Genomic DNA, 22056 nt, shown 5'->3' on the forward strand with positions numbered 1-22056 from the left:
CAATGAATTAGTCTCCCTCCCTCAGTACCAGGGCTATAAAGAGCTCTCATTACTTCACGATTTAGAATTTCAGGGCTTGAAGGACCGCCTTCGGATTTTAATTTATTTTAAAAATGGGGAGCTAGGTTAGTATGCATAAGGCTCTGTGTTCAAGCCCTAGCATTGGGGGGGGGGGGCAATTCTACAGAGTGGGAAAAAAGATAGAAACCTAAAGAGCTTGTAGAATATACTCATAGTTACCCAAGTAGTTGTTTGGAAGCTACTTAGCGGTATTTGCCGAGCTCAAAGGTACGGGGCTCAAAAGGTGAAGACCAACACAACCAGGAAGGTCACAAGCTGGTTGTGCTGGAATGCAACCACGTAATTTTTGTTGTTGTTTTTTGCGACCCATCACAAAATCCAAATATAGTGAGACGTATTATATTGAGAGGAAGGCAATTTTAACGCTGCTTGGAGGTAGACAGAACACAATTATCACCCTTTTAGCTATCCTTCTCCACTTTGTAGTTTATTATTTTAGCAAATGCATACGTATGCATATACGTATCAGACTTTCTCTTGGAAAGGGAGAACTAAAGACTTTAAAATTAAAGGTATGAGGAGATCTCCTGCAGAGGGGACACTGTAACCAAAATCGGTGATGATTTCCCTAGGAACAAACGAAGTTCAGAACGTCCTCTAATTGCCATACAGTCGGGTAGCCCTGGGCTTGTGGCCAGATCTCTGAAGCTATCCTTTCCCAGGTACCCAACACCTCAAGGAAAAGGAAGCAGAATAGCTCCTCCTTTCTCCCTACGGCTCCGCCTCCTCCACCCCGCCCCGCCTTCGGCCCCGCCCTCCGCGTCTGCGGGTCGGCACTGGAGGCCACGCCCCTGCGCGCGCTGGTTGGTCCTCGCGGGTATGATGAAACTTCCCGCACGCGTTACCAGAGCTAGGCGGCTCTGAGTCCGGAGAAGGCCGGCGGTCCCTCCAGCGTTCCACAGCTGTGGTCTGCTGCCTGCCCGACCCACTCACAACTAGGTAAGCTGGGGCCGCTCAGCGCAGCGCCCTTCGTGTGCCGGAGAGGGCGAGGTTGATGTGTGGCAGCCAGGCATCCGGCACATGCGGCTCCTTGGCGCCCGGCAGATGCTGCAGCGCTGGCAGAGGACCGAGGGCGGGGCTGATGCCCCGGCGCGATTATTGCGCACCTGGGAGCAAGTTGAGGAGGGAGGATCTCTGTCCGGGCCTTGAGAATTTGACTGAATGGCGACCTGGGGGACCGAACCGCTTGAGAGAGAAGACAGCGACAGCCAAAGTTTGGCCTCAGTAAATGTTATTATTTTTAACGGCGTTGAAGCCTGTGAAATGTTAGCAGTTCGAGGTTCCTGCTGCGAACCAGCTGGAACGTGCACGTGGCCGGTTTGCAGTCGGGTGTGGAGGGGCGATGCAGTGCCTAGGTCCTGGTTTAGGAGAGAAGGTCTCTGGCTTGGCAGTGATCGCCTGGATGCCTGTACGTGCTTGCTTACTTCTCTCCAACCCACCTTGCCTCCCCTTCCCCTTTCCCACCCCAAGTTCCACCTAGACCGTAGAATGCAACACTCAACAAGTGACCTGCTGAGCAAACCCTGCCGAGAAGAGATCTGTTTAGGGAAACAGACGGCTAAGTAACTGAAAAAGGCAAAAGAACTAACATGCCTTTTCTTAACGGACAGCTGTTTTTCAGGCCTGGCTTCAGATTAATGTTACTTTTTTAAACAAAGGGCGTTTTCTTAGCCCGTGTCCTTGAGTGCTTGCTTAATAATTTGGAAGCACTGAAAAACTATTTTTTCATTGATCACATTACTTTAACTAGAATTTAGGTAGGTCTTGCACCTGCCTTCTAGTTGGTTATTGAGATCATAAGTAAAAACTAAGCGATCTGAGGAAGTTTAAGTAATTGATAAGCATAGAAATTAAATACACTGAAGTGGCTAATTTGGTAGCCGCTGTGTTATCTCATATTTTGAACATTTGAACTGCTGGCTAGTCTGAATTGAAATGTGCTGTACATATGAAATACACCAGATTTTGACAAAATTGGGTAGGAAAAGCAATGTAAAATATGCCATCAATTTTTTTAATATTGATAGCATGTTGAATTCAATTACATGTTGATACTATTTTGAGTGTATTGTGTTAAATGTTTTAAATTTCACCTTTTTATTTTTACTTTCTTAATGGAGCCACATACGTGGCTTATATTGGTATTGCATAGCACAGCTGTGTAAGTTTAGAAGGAAATATGGAAAATGGAAACAGGCAACAGAAGGAAAAAGTATAGCAAATAGGACAACTTCGCTGTCTTTTATAAGACTGATTCCAATAACAATAATGTTCTGGTTTTAATCTTCTGGAGAAATAAGTGTTCTTCACAAATTTTTGTTCCTCTTCTTTCCACTTTAAGTTAGTGGTCAGAGTGTGTTTCCCCGTTACAGGCCTAATACTGGGATTCACTAGTTAGCATTAAGAAGTTTTAAGTAAATGATTCTGAAGATTATATTTGATTTTCAAAGCACTTTCCCACCCCATTTTTAACTTTTATAGATTGCTTATTAGTATTATTTCAAATCTTAGTGAATCTTCCACTAAACTAGTAAGTCTTTCATTTTAGGCTATTTGACCAAAGTACATGCAAGGGATGCAAGGACTTGTGGTACTTCATTTCCAAATTGCTTAAGTTGGTACCATTTCCCATTATTATTCTTATTTTTTTTAAATCAATGTTTTATTTTAATTTAGCAAAGTGTTTTAGACTTTACTGTTTACTGTTTTAAAATTATTTTTTTATTTTTTATAGACTGCATTTTGATTCATTGTACACAAATGGGGTTTTTAGACTTTACTGTTTTAAAATTATTTATTTTTTATTTTTTTACAGACTGCCTTTTGATTCATTGTACACAAATGGGGTACATCATTTCGTTTATATGGTTGTTCAGGAAGTAGATTCATACCATTCATGTAATCATAAATGAACGTTTTCCATTATTTTGATCTGGTCTTCAAGGACAACCAAAACTTTGTTTCATTTAGATACAAATGAAATGTTCTCAGAGGATCGCTCAAAGTAAATGTAATTTGAATATGTTTTTTCTTTAGTGTGCTTGTCCCAAATTATCTGGACATTTGCTTCAGATTTGCATTCTTAAAAAATATAGTAGTTGTTTTCCAAGTTACAGATGTTTGATTAAAATAACTGTTTTGAGCTGGGTATTCCAGTGAAAAAGCCTTTTATTTCACAGTTGCTAATTTGAAACTGGAAATTGAATTAACAATTGTAGAAATTATTTACTTCCTGGCCTACAAGGATGTGCCAAGTGTGTTTTTTTTTTTTTTTTTTTTTTTTTTGCGGTGCTGGGGATTTGAACCCAGGGCCTTGTGTTTGTGAGGCAAGCACTCTACCAACTGAAATATATCCCTAGACCCTGTTTTTGTTTTTAGGGATGTTGCTTTCTTACTGCTCAGTGCAGCTTTGAGACCAAAATATTTGAGAACATTTTTGTTATTGAGGACATTATGATAGTGAAGATTTTGTATCTTCTGTCAATGTAGAATGTTTTGTTAGAATATTTGATTCAGATTATATTGCTTTCTTTTTCTCATTCTTCAATCACATTTGAATAAATCACTTAGAGGTAAACTAGAAGATACGAAAAGCTTGCAAGAACTGTGTCTTAATATTATACTTAGCATATACCATCTGCTATTATACCCTCCATATTCCACCTGCAGTTAGTGCAGATAAAGGGTATTTAATTGTCTAGGAGACCCAGGAGGAGAGTTTCCTGGATTTTTGAGGGCTTTTTCGATTCTGGAGTGGAGAAAGTTGGGCTAGGCTGGAACCAGTCTGTATGCTTATCTGTATCTTGGGAGGAAACCTAGGCTGCAAAGACAATGTAACCTGAGTGCTGCTAGCTCTAGTTGACCGCCACTTCATGAGGTGGGAAGAGATGCAGACTTTGCCTGGGTGCCAAGCTGCTGTAGCTGATTGGGTGCAAAGGTCATTCATCCTTTTTGTATACTTTTAAGTAAATCAAATCTACTTCTGTGTGTTTGCCAACCTAATGGAAAATCACTGTAGATAAATCTTTTATGTTTCACCCTTTGAAGTGGTTAATGCAAATTTCTAGAATGGAGGATTAATCAGATTTGGATTAGATGTTGAATATTTGTTCTGCTTTTATCTTCATAGAAAGTTGGTAGCCTCGTTGCACCATGTGTGGCATCTGGGCCCTCTTTGGCAGTGATGACTGCCTTTCTGTTCAGTGTCTGAGTGCTATGAAGATTGCGCACAGGGGTCCAGATGCATTTCGTTTTGAGAATGTCAATGGATATACCAACTGCTGCTTTGGATTTCACCGGTTGGCGGTGGTTGACCCACTGTTTGGAATGCAGCCAATTCGACTGAAGAAATACCCTTATTTGTGGCTTTGTTACAATGGTGAAATCTACAACCACAAGGCGGTAAGCAAAAACCTCAGAACTACTTGGATGTTTTAACATATTTTGTATAATGCTTTTTACTTTTTTACTTTTCACATTTACTCTAGTCATCCAGGTACACAAGACTCTGATGCACAAAGAGGTGAATTGACTTGGTCACAAAAACAACAGCAACAACAACAACAACAACCAAAAAAACTTAAGCTTCCCTGACTCTAACAATTTTTTTCTGTTAACATTTTTAATATTAATTGTGCCTGTGCTAGTTTTTGTGTTAGACACTGGAGTTACAGTGGTAAAGAAGAGAGTTAAGTCTGCCCTTAATGGAACTTATTAGGAAATATATAGAGGAAAAGTGTCATAATATCTGCAACACACTCTCAAATAATTCAGTTGAATAATGAATATGTGCATTTGTGTAAGAGATATTAAGCAAATATGGGCAAATATTAACAGTTATTCATTCTGGGTGCTCATTGCTTTAGTCTGTATATTTGAAATTTTTTTCAAAATTAAAAATTAGGGAAGGAGTTAAGCAAAAATAACTTGCAAATGATATATGAATTTTATAGGAAACTCTAGCCAAATAATCCTAGATTGGAAGGGTCATATCAAATTCAGTATTTGGTCCTCTTTGACATTGATGACTGTCTTTCAGTGTTTTTGAGAGCTATGAAGATTGTGCACAGGGGTCTAGATGCATTTCATTTTGAGAATGTCAGTGGACATACCAGCTGCTGTTCTGGGTTTTACCAGTTGGTGATGGTTGACCAGCTGTTTGTAATTCAGCCATTTCTACTGAAGAAGTATTAGGGAACAGAAAAAATTCTTCATATAATAGTTTTTCTCAAAGAACACATACAAAGGTGATAAATATGGGACATCCACTTCCAGAAAGGGTAGTCAGAAAAGGATTCTTGAAGAAGTACTTGAACTGAGACCCGATGGGAAAGCAAGGCTGGGAAGATCACTTCCTTTACAGGGGAGTAGCATGTGGAGTAGAATTGTGGTGGGATGCAGCCGTGTGGGACCGTAGTGAGTAAATGAGGGACAGGTAGGGAAGGTGGGGTTGGGAAGGTGGGCAGGTCCATGGAGCTGCACTTAGTAGCCATAGTAAGAAGTAGGAATATCGTTCAAAGGGCAGCAGCAATTGAGATTTTTAAGGAAGGTGTAGAATTTACTAGTTTGGAGATGATTGTACTTACGGTGTTTACATAATACTGCCACTGAGTCTTGTATGCGGTTGCATACTTAATCAGAATCAAAGGGCAGAAGGTGGCTGAATGCAGTCAAGTGCATTAAGACTTTTAGCAGCACTAAAATTGGAACAACTTTCTAATCCAGTGAAGCTTATTCTCAGGATAAGAGTGGGTGAGGGGTTGGAAATTTGCATCCTAGGAAGCTGAATTTGATAACAATCTTCTAATACAAGATTGTTTAGCTAATGTTTCTTGAGTAATTTACATATGATTTACAAGTTGTTTTTCATCAACTCCCTCCCCAACTTTTGATCTTGAAAAAATTACAAACATAAAAAAAAGAACAACAAGCATCTTAATTTTAATGTTTGTTTGCTTTATCTCTTAATCACATGTATATGTTCATTATTTGGCTGAATAATTTGAGAGTATGTTGCAGATAATAAGGCACTTACTGTCTCTATGTATAAGCATTTACCACTTAAGGATATGCATGTTCTTCTACTTAACATCAATACAATTATTAAACCTAAGAATTCATAATGCTCTCTAACATTCAGTCCATATTTAAACTTTCCCAAGTGTCCCTAAGAGTATCTTTAGAGCTGTTTGGGTATTTTTTGTTGTTTTGTTTTGTTTTGTATTGAGGCGGATTTTAGATAAGGTTTGAGCATTTAGTTGTGATTTTCCATGGTGTTTTTTTGAGACTTCTTCATATATGCCATCATTCATTGGTAGTGTTTTATATTGTAGCCACCCTTTGGCTACTTTCATCTCTGAACAACAGCTTTTGCCTTGTTGTTTGCTTATAGGAATGTTCTTAACAATAGGCTTCCCATTTGCAAATTTTTTATTATTCAGCAGATTCCTTTCACAGATTTATTAAGGGCCTATATACATGGTCATCATTTTTCTAGGTACTTGGAGATGAAATGGTGAAGAGGAAAGGTAAGAGTGGAGTTTCATGCTAGTGGGAGGGAAAAGAGGGAAGCAGTTCAAACGCCTTTGGAAGTCAAATCAGTATCTTATACATGAGAATACTACATTGTACTGTGGCAATATTGGCCTGGCTTCTCCCTTAAATAAGGTAGGAAGTGCCTTGTTTTGCTTGAACAACATTGCTGCTTGTTAATTTTTGTTAAAAAGTTGTAATGAAATATTGTGAAAATATTTCTTTTCTAAATTGGTTAAATATATTGTATTTGCAGAGTTCTGTTGTTTCTACCAAGTCTCTGAGTTTGGGTTACTAGAAACCTATCTAAAGAGTAAAATAAATGTTTTAGGTTTATATGGAGTATTCCATAATATAAGCTCCTTCCCCACCCCCACCCCCATGGTTGGGGGCGGTGAAAAAAAGTACATTGCTACTACAGAACTACAGATGTGGTGCTGGGATTGGAGGGAGACTGAATGAAGAAGTCTGAGGTCCACAACCAGCAAGTCAAATACCAGTATCACTTTGGCATTATGGCCATATATGGGGCTTTTATTTAAGGGGAAACATTGAAGTGTGTTTTCAGGAGGGTAGCAAATGGTAATGAACCCTTGAATTGTTAACCAAGGGACCCCTCTACTCTTTGAATAAACTGAGATTCAACTAACTAGAGGAGGTTGGAGATGGGGGAGATAGATTTGGAAAAACTCTTACTTGCTGTTACCACCAAATGCATTAGGTTTGTTTGTCCTTCAAGTATTTCAGCCCAGAAGGGGCAGCAGGAGACTTTTCAGATTCCATCTGCTAATAATAGGACCATCCTGGTAGTCTCTCAGAGCAGGGAGGAGTGACTTGGTGATAGCATTGTACAAGTAGCCAGAGCTCTTTTTTGGGCAGATTGTGAGTGCTTTTAGACAAAAGTTTCACATGTTAGGAAATGAGCTAGACTATGAAGCATATTTATAGGTCATGTGTTAATACATATAGATTTACTTTTTGAAATTTGGAAACATGTTCTGAATGTTTAAGCTTATTTAAGCTTTCCACCTGATTTTTAAAATTTCTGTTAACTTCTCTTGTCAGCCAAAAATGTGAGTATAAGTACAAAGCACACAACACTGAGGACTTTACACCCTCAGAAGTTTGTCAGTTGTAGTGGAGAGCCACTGAATTAGGCACAATTTAATCAAGCATTCTGCATGTGGTGGCGGTGACCATCTCTTCTGTTCCTGTGGGTTGTGGGTCTGATAAAGCCCCACTGTCATTTTCTCTATCAGTGAGAAGTAGCTTTAATGCTACTCAGTGGTGGAAGGACTGGATATTGTAGTTCACCCCTGGGGATAAGTAGCTTTGTTTTGGATCATGTGTTTGTCATTATGATGGAGTCATTTATTTGTCACAAAGTGGTGTCTTTTCTTTATATTTTCACAAGTAGGTCTTTGAGGCTGATCAGGAAGAACCTTAGCCAATACTCTATTCCCAGACCAAAAGTTCATAGTTGCTCAAAACACATTTTTAGTTTTATAGTGTCTTGACAACTGAGTTAACTGTTTTCTTAACTTAGACGTTGTATAGCCCACCCTCCATATTCATGAATTCTATATCCACAGATTCAGCTAACTATGGGTGAAAATACTGGGGGGGGCGGGGGGGGGATTGTCTCTGTACTGAGCATGTACAGTTTTTTTCTTATTGCTTCCTAAACAATACAGTCTAACAACCGTTTACATAGCATGCATTTATATTGTATTAGATATTATAAATAATTAGAGATGATTTAAACTATAACAAGGATATTTCTAGGTTATATGTAAACTTTACGATGTTTTATTTAAGGAATTTGAGCATCTGCAGATGTTATCTGAGTGGGCTGCTGGAACCAATCCCCCACAGATACTGAGGGATGACTGTATATGTAAATATATATGTATTACATATATAGTATGTATATAATATGCATTTTCAGTCCTCCATGCCTTAACTGTTCTGGTACATTGCCACTGTACATCCAGTTTATAAGACAGCAACTAAAATTGTTGAAGGATTCAACCTTATGTTGTAAAGAACTAGCAGAATCGTGAATTGAAGTAAGCTGTATTTTGATAATGCCACAATTCTTCTAGACCACTAAAGTGCTTGAAATTATTATAGAGCACAGAAATATTGAATCAACTTTGCCATAAAAAGTTGTTAGTGAACACAGATGCTGACATTTCGTTTTGCTCTGTTTCTTAAGCTGCAACAGCGTTTTGAATTTGAATACCAGACGAAAGTGGATGGTGAGATAATCCTTCACCTGTATGACAGAGGAGGAATTGAGCAGACCATTTGTATGTTGGATGGGGTGTTTGCTTTTATTTTACTGGACACTGCCAATAAGAAAGTGTTCCTGGGCAGAGATACCTATGGAGTCAGACCTTTGTTTAAAGCCATGACAGAAGATGGATTTCTGGCCGTGTGTTCAGAAGCTAAAGGTAATGTGGGAGTTTTTCCTGTGAATTTTCGTTCATGCCCTGGTTTTGTGTTTTCGTCTAGATCATATTTGATAAACCCCTGGGAGGAGCAATGAATATTTTACCAGTGACTAAGTCATGGATCCTTCGAGTTTTGTTTTCTTTATAAACAGAGGAGTGGGCCTCCCCTTGTCAGTACTTAAATTCTATAAACCTTGAGGGATGAGTCTGTAGTACATTTATGTTTGTTATGCCAATATACTGTGCATCTAGTTTGCTCCCATAGGTATGTGCAAGTTTTCCTGTGTCATATTGTAATCGCAGGCTTGGCCCTGCAATTATTGCACTGTGGAACCTTACCATACAGTCACAGATATCTGTAACCAGCCACTCCAGTCAATTTTAGAATATTTTTTTATCACCTCAAAAAGAAATCCTGTACCCTTTATCTGTCATTCCGCTTCTTTCCTTATCTGTCATCTGCAACCTCCTTACCCCATTCCCCAGCCCCTGGCAACCACCAGTCTGCTTTCTATCTCTATGAATTTCCCTATTCTAGACATTCCATATAAATAAATTCATATCATTACATGGGATTTTGTGGATTTTTTTACTTGGTAGAAAATTTGAAGATTTGTCTGTGTTGTCCTGTTTATTGCCAAATAATACTTCATCACATACCACATTTATTTATCCATTTATTAATTCACTTATTAATAATACTGCTATAAATGTTTGTGTACAAGATTTTGTGGACTTATGTTTTTATTTCTTTTAGGTATATACCTAAGAGGGGAATTGCTAGGTCATGTAGTCACTGTGTTTCATTGTGGAACTGCAGACTGTTTTCCAAAGTGGCTATATCATTTTATGTTCTCCTCAGCAATGTGTGAAGGTTTCAGTTCTCCACCTCCTTACAGATACTTACACTTGAGTCTTGAGTCTAGCCATCCTAGTGTGTGTGACTTGGTATCTTGCTGTGGTTTTGGTTTTATATTTCTCTGCTGACAATGGCATTAAGAATCTTTTCCTATGAGTATAGGCTATTTGTATATCATTTTTGAAGAAATGTCTATTCAGAGTCTTTCCCATTTTTTTTTTTTTCTTCCTGCTGAGGATTATTTCATTAAAAAAATTAATAGACTTTTTTAAAAGAGAAATTTATGGTCTCAAAAGAAGTGGTAAGTACAGAGTGCCCACATGTTCCCTCTCTCCCAGTTTCCTCCACTCTTATAAGTCATGTGCTATAATTGTTAGGACTGATGAATTGGTATTGATATGTTTTATTAGCTGAAGTCCATTGTTTATATTAAGGTTCACTCTTTGTGTTATACAGTTCTTTGTATTTGGTAAATGCATAATGCCATATATCTACCTTAAAGTACAATGCAGAATAGTTTCATTGTCCTAAAAATCTGATATCTGTGATCAGCCATTCATTTTTCCTATTCCTCTGGCTCCTGAATGCCTGGCAAAAATGATCTTTTTACTTTCTATAATTTTTTTTTTCAGAGAGTCTTAAAGTTATGCTCATACAGTAGGTTGCCCCATCAGACTGGCTTCTTTCACTTAGTATGTGCATTTAAAGTTCCTCAATGTCATTTATTTGTTGGCTGTTTCTTTTTTTTTTTTTTTTTAATCACCAAATAATCCACTGTTTAACTGCAGCAGAATTTGTTTATTCATTTCTGAATTATCTATTTTTAATTGAGTCATCTGTCTTCTTATTTAGTTGTAATAGTTCCTTGTGTAGTATAGATACAAATTTCAGGAAGATGTTTTGCAGGTTTGCAGTATAAGATGCAGTAAACACTATATACTTGCAATGAACATTCTGAAAATGAAAACAAGAAAAAACTGCATTTACAATGGCATCAAAAAATAAAATGCTTAAGAATAAATTTAACCAAAGTGGTGCTAAACTTGTATTTTGAAAATTATAAAACATGATTAAAAGAAATAAAGGAAATATAAATAAATGGAAAAGTATCCCATAATCATGGATCAAAGACTTAACATTGTTAAGATGACAGTACTCCTCAAATTGATTAACAGATTCAGTTCAATCTGTTAGAAACCCAGATGACCTTTTCATAGAAATTGACAGGGAGACTCTAAAATTCATATTGACTTATAAGGGACCCAGAATAGCCAAAACAATCATGTAGAAGAAGAAAGTAGGAAAACTTACTTTTTCTGATTTTAAAAGTTACTTGAAAAGAAAAAAGAAAAAAAATATTCCTACTTTTACTGGGTTTCCTTTGAACTTAATGGTCACTTGATATGGAACTATATAGTCTTATGTCCAATTTGTCCTCTGAAATTTTGATTTTTCTTGTCTATATCCTTAACTCTGCCATTTCACATATCCATTTGGATCTTGATACTCTCTACTTAAAACCTTTCCATTATACCCCAGCCCCTGTGGGCTAGTGAGAACATCTGGGTCTTTTGGTCTTTGTATTCAGTACTACAGAGATTACTATGTTAATAAGCTCAGATAGTAAATCATGCTGTGTATTCTATAGAGATAGGCAGTTACGAGTCACAGCAAAACATTGACTTTCTTGTCAAAGGTGATAGTGATGTCTGGTTAGTTATTGCCTATAGGAAATTACTGAAGAAATTTAAATTATCTGCCTCTGTTCACACATGGTATATAAAGACGATCGTGGGATGGATGTCTGACTTCTAAATATGTCTGACTTTGATGTACCTGACAGTGGAGCATTTTGCTTGTTAAAGGATTGGGAACCATGGCTCTTTTTTTTTTTTTTTTAATAGTTTTATTTTTTCCCTCTTTTTAAATTTTTTATTTTTACAGACTGCATTTTGATACATTGTACACAAATGGGGTACAACTTTTAATTTCTGTGGTCGTACACAATGTAGATTCACACTATTCATGTACTCGTACATGTACATAGGGTAATAATATCTCAGTTCACTGTCTTTTCTTCCCCCACCCCTTCCCGCCCCATTTCCCTCTACACAATACAAACTTCCTCTATTCTTCTCTTGCCCCTGTCCCCGCCACCCTCCCCTTATTATATATCACCATCCATTTATCAGAGAAAACATTTGGCCTTTGGTTTTTTGGGATTGGCTTATTTCACTTAGCATGGTATTCTCCAACTCCATCCATTTAACCAGCAAATGTCATAATTTTATTCTTTATGGCTGAGTAATATTCCATTGTTTATATATACCACAGTTTCTTTATCCATTCATCAGTTGAAAGGCATCTAGGTTGGTTCCACAATCTAGCTGTCGTGAATTGAGCAGCTGTGAACATTGATGTGGCTGACTGCTTTACTGTAGTATGCTGATATTAAGTCCTTTGGGTCTATTCCAAGTTTTCTGAGGAATTTTCATACTGCTTTCCAGAGTGGCTGCACCAATGGCAACTCTACCAGCAGTGTATAAGTGTGCCTTTGTCCCCATATCCATGCCAACACTTATTATTGCTTGTGTTCTTGATAATAGCCATTCTAATTGGAGTTAGATGAAATCTTAGGGTGGTTTTAATTTGCATTTCTCTAATTACTTTTTCATATGTTTCATATATTTGTTGATCACCTGTATATCTTCTTTTGTGAAGTGTCTGCCTAGTTCCTTAGCCCATTTATTGATTGGGTTCTTTGTATTTTTGGTGTAAAGTTTTTTTGAGTTCTTTATAAACTTTGGAGATCAGTGCTCTGTCTGAAGTGTTTGTGTGGAAAAGATTTTCTCCCACTCTGTAGGCTCTCTTTTCACATTATTGATTGTTTTCTGTGCTGAGAAAAAAACTTTTTAGTTTGAATCTATCCCATTTATTGATTCCTGCTTTTATTTCTTGTGCTATGGGGGTCTTGTTAAGGAAGTCTGGTCCTAAGCCAATGTGATGGAGATTCAGGCCTACTTTTTCTTCTATTTGGTGCATGTTCTCTGGTCTGATTCCTAGGTCTTTGATCCATTTTGAGTTGAGTTCTGTACAGGGTGAGAGGTAGGATTTTAATTTCATTTTACTGCATGTGGATTTTCAGTTTTGCCAGCACCATTTGTCAAAGAGGCTGTCTTTTCTCCATTGTATGTTTTTGGCACCTTTGTCTAGTATGAGATTACTGTACTTATGTGGGTTTGTCTCTGTGTCTTCTATTCTGTACCATTGGTCTACCTGTCTATTTTGATGACTATGACTCTTTTCTGAAAATACCTTGGTGATGACAAAGAAATGACTGCCATTATATCGTAAAATTAACAATTAAATTTCTCTCTTTTTTTCTTTACTTGTATCTTTTCATTTTGTATTTGTTTGCTTTATTATAGAATATAAAATTTTCTTTTTTTTTTTGTGGTGCTGGGGATTGAACCTAGGGCCTGTGCATGCGAGGCAAGCACTCTACCAACTGAGCTATATCCCCAGCCCAATAAAATTTTCTTGATCAGAAATTCCATCTAGGGAAAGGGAATTGAATGCTGGAGTTTCTTCCATTGTTTTGAATTACTACAAATTAGTGCAATTTTGATATATATCACTATGCCACTTTTATCTCCCTAGTGAGTAGATGGTAGAACTTTGGGTGATTAACACCCCCCACCCTGTTTTGCTTATATAATGGACATGGATGTATATTAAAAAGGAAAAATAAACAGGAAATTCCTAGGATGTTAACTGTTATGGAAGTTATGATGAAGTGTTCCCTTATTTGAAGATTATCTTTTTGAATCTTTAGGTCTTGTTACCTTGAAACACTCCACAGCTCCTTTTTTAAAAGTGGAGCCTTTTCTTCCCGGACACTATGAAGTTTTGGATTTAAAACCAAATGGCAAAGTCGCATCAGTGGAAATGGTTAAATATCATCACTGCAGGGACGAGCCACTGCATGTCCTCTATGACAGTGTGGAGAAACTCTTCCCAGGTAACAAAAACCCATCTATCCCTCCACCACTCCCTCCCTCCTAAAGGAAAATGGTCATATTCTCACATTATTGCTATATCTAATTCACTTGGAGGTGACACGTTGGGATTTGGCAGGCTCCCCTTTTGAGAGATCGCCATGGTGGTGGAACTGGGTGATTGTGAACTTCACTTCAATAACTAACTCAGCCCCAGCCTTTCTGGAGCTGTTTCATTTACTTTGTGTGTTTATAGGTTTTGAGATAGAAACTGTGAAGAGCAACCTCCGCATCCTTTTTGATAATGCTGTCAAGAAGCGTTTGATGACAGACAGGCGTATTGGCTGCCTTTTATCAGGTGAAGTTAGTTAAAAAAAAAAATAACTAAGAATATTTAGCGTGTGTTTGTTTAAGTGAAATGATTTGTACCCATCCCCGAGGTTTCCACTATAACATATTTGCTATAAGATTTCATCTTTCCTTTATTATAGGACATAAAAGTTTTTTGTAAGCTATATTTAATATTTATATTAATACTGTGATTTAGTTATGCCATAGCTGTATTATTAGTGTAATAGCTAGTTAACACATATTCCTGAGAATTCTGGGTAGTGATTTTAACCAATTCACATAGTTACCATTATGATAGTATCCAGTAAAAACCATGTTGTATTTTTCTCTTGTCAAGATTCGTTTCAGTTTATAAAACTTGGGGATCTTAAATGGTAAAACCATAATCCCGATGTTTGGCAGGATGTAAATCACACCTGCTAAGCACGTAACCAGCGTATTTGTTCTTTTGCTTGCAGGCGGTTTGGACTCTAGCCTGGTTGCTGCCACCCTGCTGAAGCAGCTAAAAGAGGCCCAAGTACAATATGCTCTCCAGACATTTGCAATTGGCATGGAGGACAGCCCTGATTTACTGGCTGCTAGAAAGGTAAGATGCTGTCTCTGCTCATTATGTAGTTTTAGCAGACTTGTTATTAGAATGAAAATCAAGCCAATCATTTATGATTCTATTTGTGCCACTCTTTTGACTCTAGTAATTGCTTTAAATTAAATATGTTAAAATAGATTGAAATGCCAATTGAATATCAACTGTGTCATATACTGTCCTCTGGGTATAAAAGTGTGATGGGATAGTTTTGAAGTAAAAATATATAATTCATTTGAAAGATGTGGTCTAGAACCTAGCATATGTAGTAAGTACTTCGTGAATATTAACTGTTTTTATTTTTCTTTCTTTCTTTTTTTTTTTTTTTAATAAGGCATAATGCTTAGATCTGTGGGTAGAGGGAGCTTATAAATATTCAGTTGTTGGACATCTGGTTCTTGATCTGGAGGAACTTAGAATAGATAAGAAAGAACTGGAGTTCAATCTCAATGAGAGTTGATTGCTATTGGGGGAAGGCAAAACAGCCTAAGAAAGTAGAAGGAGCCAGGGGCCATTCTATGTAGGAATAACACCCAGGGTCTAAAACCAGGCATTTCAGGAGTACAAAAAGTTCAGAGTGGAAGCACTTAGAACTAGAGAAAGATAACAGATTAGATAAAATAGGTGGGGAGGGAGTGGTACTATTTGGGAGCTTCTTGTCTCTTGGGTTGCCGTCTTGGAATGGGAGGGGCTCATGGGAGATTTATATTTTGTGGTTGAGAGGAGGCCAGAAATTAATGTGGTGTCCTGGGGAATTATTTCTTATTTTCCTTGTTTATTTTTTACTACTAATTCATAATTTTTTGTGAGGTACTATTGTTTCATTTTCAAGGGTAGTTATTTTCTTTGAATAATGAGAATTTGAGTATTTCTTTAATCAGGTGGCAAATCATATTGGAAGTGAACATCATGAAGTCCTTTTTAACTCTGAGGAAGGCATTCAGGCCCTGGATGAAGTCATATTTTCTTTGGAAACTTATGACATTACAACAATTCGAGCATCAGTAGGTAAGATATTTTATGTTATTAAAAGGATTTCTTTTTAAATGCTGAAGACAAATATGAGGTTTTAAAAATATTAAGCGGTTAGCTTTCCACTGCTGTGACAAAATACATGAAAAAATTAAGAGGACAAAAGGTTTATTTTGGCTCATGGTTTCAGAAGTTTCAGTCGTAGTCAGTTTGCTCTGTTATTTTTGAGGTGAGGCAAAACACTGCAATTGAGAGTATATGGTGGGGTAAAGCTATTCACCTTATGGTGATGGAGAAGCAAAAAAAGGGGAGGAGCTATGGTCCCAATAACTCCTTCAAGGCACACCCCGCAATCATCTACTTCCTTCCGCTAGGTCCCACTTCCTAAAGGTCCCACTGTCTCCCCATAGCTCCGTAGTCTGGGAGCCAGGCCTTCAACACATGGGCCTTAAGTTTAAGAAATGTTATTTAAGAATGAATGAACTAGGTGTATATGTTGTAATTCATTTTCCTTAAGGAATACTTACTTTAGATATAAGTATTTTGGTAAATATTCCATCACACAACTTGTCAATCACTAGCTGTTCTTTAGCTATACAGACAATTCTAGTTTTATCTGATGGACACATATTGATATAGGAAGTATACCCCAAATCAGAAAAAGCCAATGTTGTTAATCCTGTAGAATACCAGTAGCTTAGATAGTCCTCTTTATCGAAACATTTGACTTGGACTGGGGTTGTGGCTCAGTGGTAGAGCACTTGCCTAGCATGTGTGAGGCACTGGGTTTAATCCTCAGCACCACATAAAAATAAATAAATAAAAATAAACATATTGTATTCATCTAAAACTAAAAATATTTTTAAAAAATGTGACTTGGGAGGACAAAAAAATCCCTTAGGTAATACAATGGCTCATTGCCCTCTAAAGCATTACAGTGAGTAAATAGATACACAGTTTATCTGTGTTACTGAATTTAATGGGGTCGGTGGTGGATTTGCCAGGGAGAGTTTAAAAGTCTCCCCTGAGGAGAGGGATAATGTAAAAAAGGTTAAGAAGAGACACAGATTTAAAGGGATGTGGAGCAGGTACAAAGCAGACATGATTCAATTACTTATGCAGCTGCCTCAACTACATGTGAAATTTGATAAATGGGGAGTGTTGGGAAGTCAGTCCAACAAAATTTAAACTACCTAGGTTAGTCTGTTTTATGTTGCTGTAACAAAATATCTAAGATTAGTTAACTTAAAAGGAGTTAACTTAAGTTTGGAGGCTGAAAGTTCAGTGTGGCAGCCTGGCAAGGCCCTCCTGGCTGTGCCACCTCATGGTGGCATCGGGTGGGAACACGCACGAGAGGGAGAGAAACAAGGAGAGACAAGAAACCAGCACTTAGGAACGGGCTCTTTTATAACAACTAGCCCCGCCAAGAACTAAGAGTCTCATGAGAACTACCTTAATCCCTTCCCTAACAAGGGGATGTCTCCAGTGACCCACCCAACTCTCAGTATGCCCACCTTTTAAAGGTCCTACTACCTGTCACATGGCCACACTGCAGACCAAGCCTCCAACACAGGAACTCTTGGGGGACAAATGACATCTAAGCCCGAGCACTCCCCAAACCCTTATTTTTGTGTATTAATACCAGCATTCATGGCATGATTTTTAGGTATTTGAGTTATTGTTCAGTTTAGCCAAATTTTAAGGTAGATATTCTTGGTCTAAAAAATTAGAATTTTTTTAAACCTGTTTATGAAATTGTAGAATAGTTTCTGGGCTATTTTATTGCAGTGGTACAACTTTTGAATTAAGTCCACATAAATGGCTTGTAAGTGTAAGGTCATTATTTTAAAACTCTTTTCTATTCATACAAAGTCCAGTATGGTAGTAAAGCCTGCAGTTGTCTCTGAAAGTCAAATAAAAGGCATTTTTGGTGGAGGGTTATGTTGACATTAACATTAATTTCTCTTTTATTTAAGGTATGTATTTAATTTCCAAGTATATTCGGAAGAACACAGACAGTGTGGTGATCTTTTCTGGAGAGGGATCTGATGAACTTACACAGGGTTACATTTATTTCCACAAGGTGAGCACTCTGAAGCAGGGGACATTTGTGCTAGTAGGAAACATTTGACTGTTTTCTATTGCCTGTCCTTTTTAGTGTTAACAATGACTTTTCTGAGTACCTTCTGAGTTTATACATATGAGGAAATCAATAGTGTCTTATTTATTTCTTTGGGAGAGAAAGAAGTCTTAATATCAGATGATTTTCACTCTTTAAAATGAACAAAGCTAGAATTCCCTTTCTATTTCATCGTCCACTTTATTTGTTGTCATGTTAGCAGTTGTGGTAGGGACAGTGTGTTTTATAAGGCACTATCTGCCTCTGTCCAGGCCATTTACTCCTGTCCCTCCCCTTGTTTAGCTTTCTGTCTTGCCCACCTCCAGTGTTGGAATATGTGTAAAAGGGAGAAGTAAAAGCAGTTCTGTGTGCCACTAGCAAAGCTGTTGTTCAGCTCTTTCTTTGTAAAATAGGCTCCTTCTCCTGAAAAGGCTGAGGAGGAGAGTGAGAGGCTACTGAAGGAACTCTATTTGTTTGATGTTCTCCGTGCAGACCGGACTACTGCTGCCCACGGGTAACTTGATTTAAGAAATGATTTAAAACAAAACAAAACAAAACAACTCTCAAAAAATGAAAAGATCAGTGGCTGATTTTGTTTTTTTCTTTTCACTTGTCTGTATGTTCTAAAGTGTGACTTTTATAGAGCAAATGAAGCTGATTTCTTTACTTAGCCCCCAAAGAATTGGGCTGAAGTCAAAGTGCTATTGTGGAAATGGGGAGAGGTCTTCTTTGAGTTGCTTCAGACAGTTTCCATCTTTAAAGTTTAATAACATTCTACATCTGACCCCCAGGGAAGGCAGCTGCAGCTCTTTTGAGGTCTTTTAAAAAGAAGCTAAGGTTATAAACTCCACATGACAAGTATTGAGCACCCACAATACCTCTTTGATGCTGTAGTGACTCTAAGGGGCACAAAGATAAGGGAGGTTTGATTGGATTATAAACCAAGGTTCTTTGGTGGCATTCTCCCTTGGCTTAAGTTTTCATGTTTAACTCGTCATGTTGTAGAGTTGAAAAGACTCTTACTTACTACATGTAATACACAACTGACGTTAAATGTTTTAGTTTCTTCTACTGAATCACACTTAGTTTAGGAAATAATTAAATGGGCGAAAGGGAATGAGCTTGACCCATGGTTAATATCCTATCTGCTTGCCCTAACCAGAATCATTAGGATTCATGGCATAGATGATGTGGCATTCGATGAAATATTGTGAAACGTTGGTTTATTTTGCATACTGTATGTGAAATATTAATCAGGTAGTGTTAAAATACTGAACTGTCATTGCAGTTGTTAATAAGAGAAGAGATGATCTCACCTAGAAAAAACTTGGGAGTCAGAAAGGTCTAGGCAAGATACATTCTTAACAATCAGCTACTCATAATTCTTAACTTATTTTGCTTTTTGGGTTGTACATTTAACTTTTCGTATAAGGAAAAGTAAAAGTAATACTCTCAAGCTGATAGTTTCACACAATAGATGAAATAATGTCTTTTATTTTGAATGAAGATGTCTGTATTCTTCCATTAGTTTAGAACAGTCAGTAGGAGGTTGTGAGATGGCTGTGTGATCCCAACATTACTCAATCTGGTTCCATTGCTAGGCAACTCAGCCTGAACCTAAATTGGCAGGTACTAAATACCCATTTTGATTTTGATTTTTCAATTTTCTCCTTTAAGCCTTGAACTGAGAGTCCCATTTCTGGATCATCGTTTTTCTTCCTATTACTTGTCTCTGCCACCAGAAATGAGAATTCCAAAAGTAGGTAAAATCAGCTCAAGGTAAACACTACCATTGCTCTCAGGTTACATTTGTGAGTTTTGCTGATACTCCTTTTGTCTTCATGTCAGAATGGGATAGAGAAACATCTCCTGAGAGAGGCATTTGAGGACTCCAACCTGATACCTAACGAGATTCTCTGGCGACCCAAAGAGGCCTTCAGTGATGGGATAACCTCAGTTAAGAATTCCTGGTTTAAGATTTTACAGGAATATGTTGAACATCAGGTATGAGGTCTTTAAAAATGTTTTCTGCAGTAGGATAATTTAGATGCAGAGCTGGAATCTCTGTTCTTTTTGTATTTAGTTTGAATGCTTGGTGTATATAGGAGAGAGAGTCTTTATAAACAGCATCTCTTTTTAAATAAGAATGATATAAATTAAGGATCATGAAGGTTTATAAAGTTGTATTTAGAACTGAAAGGGGGAGAGGGGAGGCTTACTAATCATCACTGAGCATTTAACCCATTTGGGGGTACTTTCAGACATTAGACACGAGCAAATAAAACAATCACTAAGTATTAGAAATAGCATGTGAATATTTTTTGAAAGTTAACTATAGCTGTGCACATTATGGATATTGTAGTATTTTCCAAGTGATGGGTGATCAAAGGGTTTTGTACAATTTATAGTCATGCCTTCTCTTAACTTCATTTTCATTTTGTGGTAACAGATCAAATACAAGTATTTCCATGCCATTTGAAAAGCTGTTCTGCTCTTACACCCTTATTCTTATAGGTTGATGATGCGATGATGGCAACTGCAGCCCAAAAATTCCCTTTCAACACTCCTCAAACTAAAGAAGGCTATTATTACCGTCAAATCTTTGAACGCCACTATCCAGGCCGAGCTGACTGGCTGACCCATTACTGGATGCCCAAGTGGATCAATGCCACTGACCCTTCTGCCCGCACTCTGAGCCATTACAAGTCAGATGCCAAAGCATAGGCACTCTCCAAGTTATGGAGTGAAAGTAAATGTTTCTTCTAGGGGTGTAAGGGCATTGGGGATAGGTAGGGGAGCAGTGAGACTCAACCACTCATGCCTACTTGGGCCTGAAAGAAATAAAAGTCATACCTAAAACTTTCTCCACTTGTTTGTATTCATACAGTTCTGTCATTAGAGGTAACTGGAAATGGAATGGCTTTTGCCATATCATAGTAAGGAGGATATAGGGAGGAAGGGGCAGTGGTCAGATATCTGCAAGAACTGCTTTGAAAGATGTTTGGGCCTCATACACATGTGGACTTGTCTGATCCTAGTGTGGTCCTCTTGTGACTTCCCTCTTAGTTCTTTCCACATTCCTTACAGTTGGTTAGGCAGACCCTGTATATGTGAGTCTTTTGTAAGAGTTTGGGACCATTCTATTGTGTAAAATAGTGATTCATTTTTTTCTTATGTTGAGCTAGTGAACCTCCTGGAGACTATTTTTCCAGAACTGAGGTCAAATTTTTGAAAGGTTTTTAAAGGAATCTTTGGTGCAACTGTTCAGCTCTGCTGTTGTGCAAAAGCGGTTACATAAACCATATGTAAACTAATGGGCATGACTGCATTCTATTAAAACTTTTTAAAAACAGACCTTGCAAGCTGAGCATTTCCAATTATAGGAAAAGGCATTCTATGCCTAGGTGGATAAATAGGAAATACAGAAGTACTTAATGAAAAGTAGATTTTTGTTTGAAATGCTCCTTGGTTATTTCAAGACAACATATTGAACTACATAAGAAAGGTGAATTTAGCTATTAAAAAACTTTTGGAAAGGGAATGGTTGGTACACAGGTAAATAGGAGAATGTTTGATGGGAAAAGTGGGTAGACCAGAAATTTAGTAAGTTGGAAGATGGGGGATTGATGCTAGCTGTCAGCCTTCACCTATAATTTAGAAATGTCTCTAGGAAACTAAAGAAATGTCACTAGTACTGGATGACTTTTAGTGATAGTCTTGTATCTGTAGGTGCATGTGTTTAAATACAGTGTGATTTGGCTCTAGGTATATATTGCTGGTAAAGCCTCACCCAGTCATACTAAGTGGTGTTAAGAATGCTCTGGAAACTTGGTTGATAATGATTACACAGTATACATTGTAAGATTAAGTGTGACATAAACCATGAGCTGCCAGTTTTTAAGGGTGTGGGGTTTGACTTCAGATTTTTATCTTTAGTGACCATGAGATCTGGAATAATCAGAACCATCCAGAAATTTGATGGTTGAGATACTTAGTTAAGCCAATTTCGTATGATCAAACTGTTAGCAACTTGCTGGATTACAAGCTATACTTAAGACCCATGTAAGTTTCTTTTTTGTGGGAGTACTGGGGATTGAACTTCGTGG

General features: G+C 37.6%; 1 protein-coding gene across 1 annotated transcript; it reads left to right on the forward strand.

The window, feature by feature from the left end:
* Positions 1-885: 885 nt before the first annotated feature.
* Positions 886-20821, forward strand: ASNS (asparagine synthetase (glutamine-hydrolyzing)). Its single transcript, XM_079152432.1, has 12 exons — positions 886-1020; positions 4211-4482; positions 8831-9068; positions 13763-13948; positions 14182-14283; positions 14735-14862; positions 15741-15867; positions 17808-17914; positions 18364-18464; positions 19628-19709; positions 19799-19954; positions 20465-20821. The coding sequence occupies exons 2-12, from the start codon at positions 4234-4236 to the stop codon at positions 20672-20674; spliced, it is 1686 nt and encodes a 561-aa protein (XP_079008558.1). The 5' UTR covers positions 886-1020; positions 4211-4233; the 3' UTR covers positions 20675-20821.
* Positions 20822-22056: the final 1235 nt, after the last annotated feature.

Source organism: Sciurus vulgaris (assembly GCF_902686455.1).
Source record: "Sciurus vulgaris genome assembly, chromosome: 8".
NCBI classification, from domain to species: domain Eukaryota; kingdom Metazoa; phylum Chordata; class Mammalia; order Rodentia; family Sciuridae; genus Sciurus; species Sciurus vulgaris.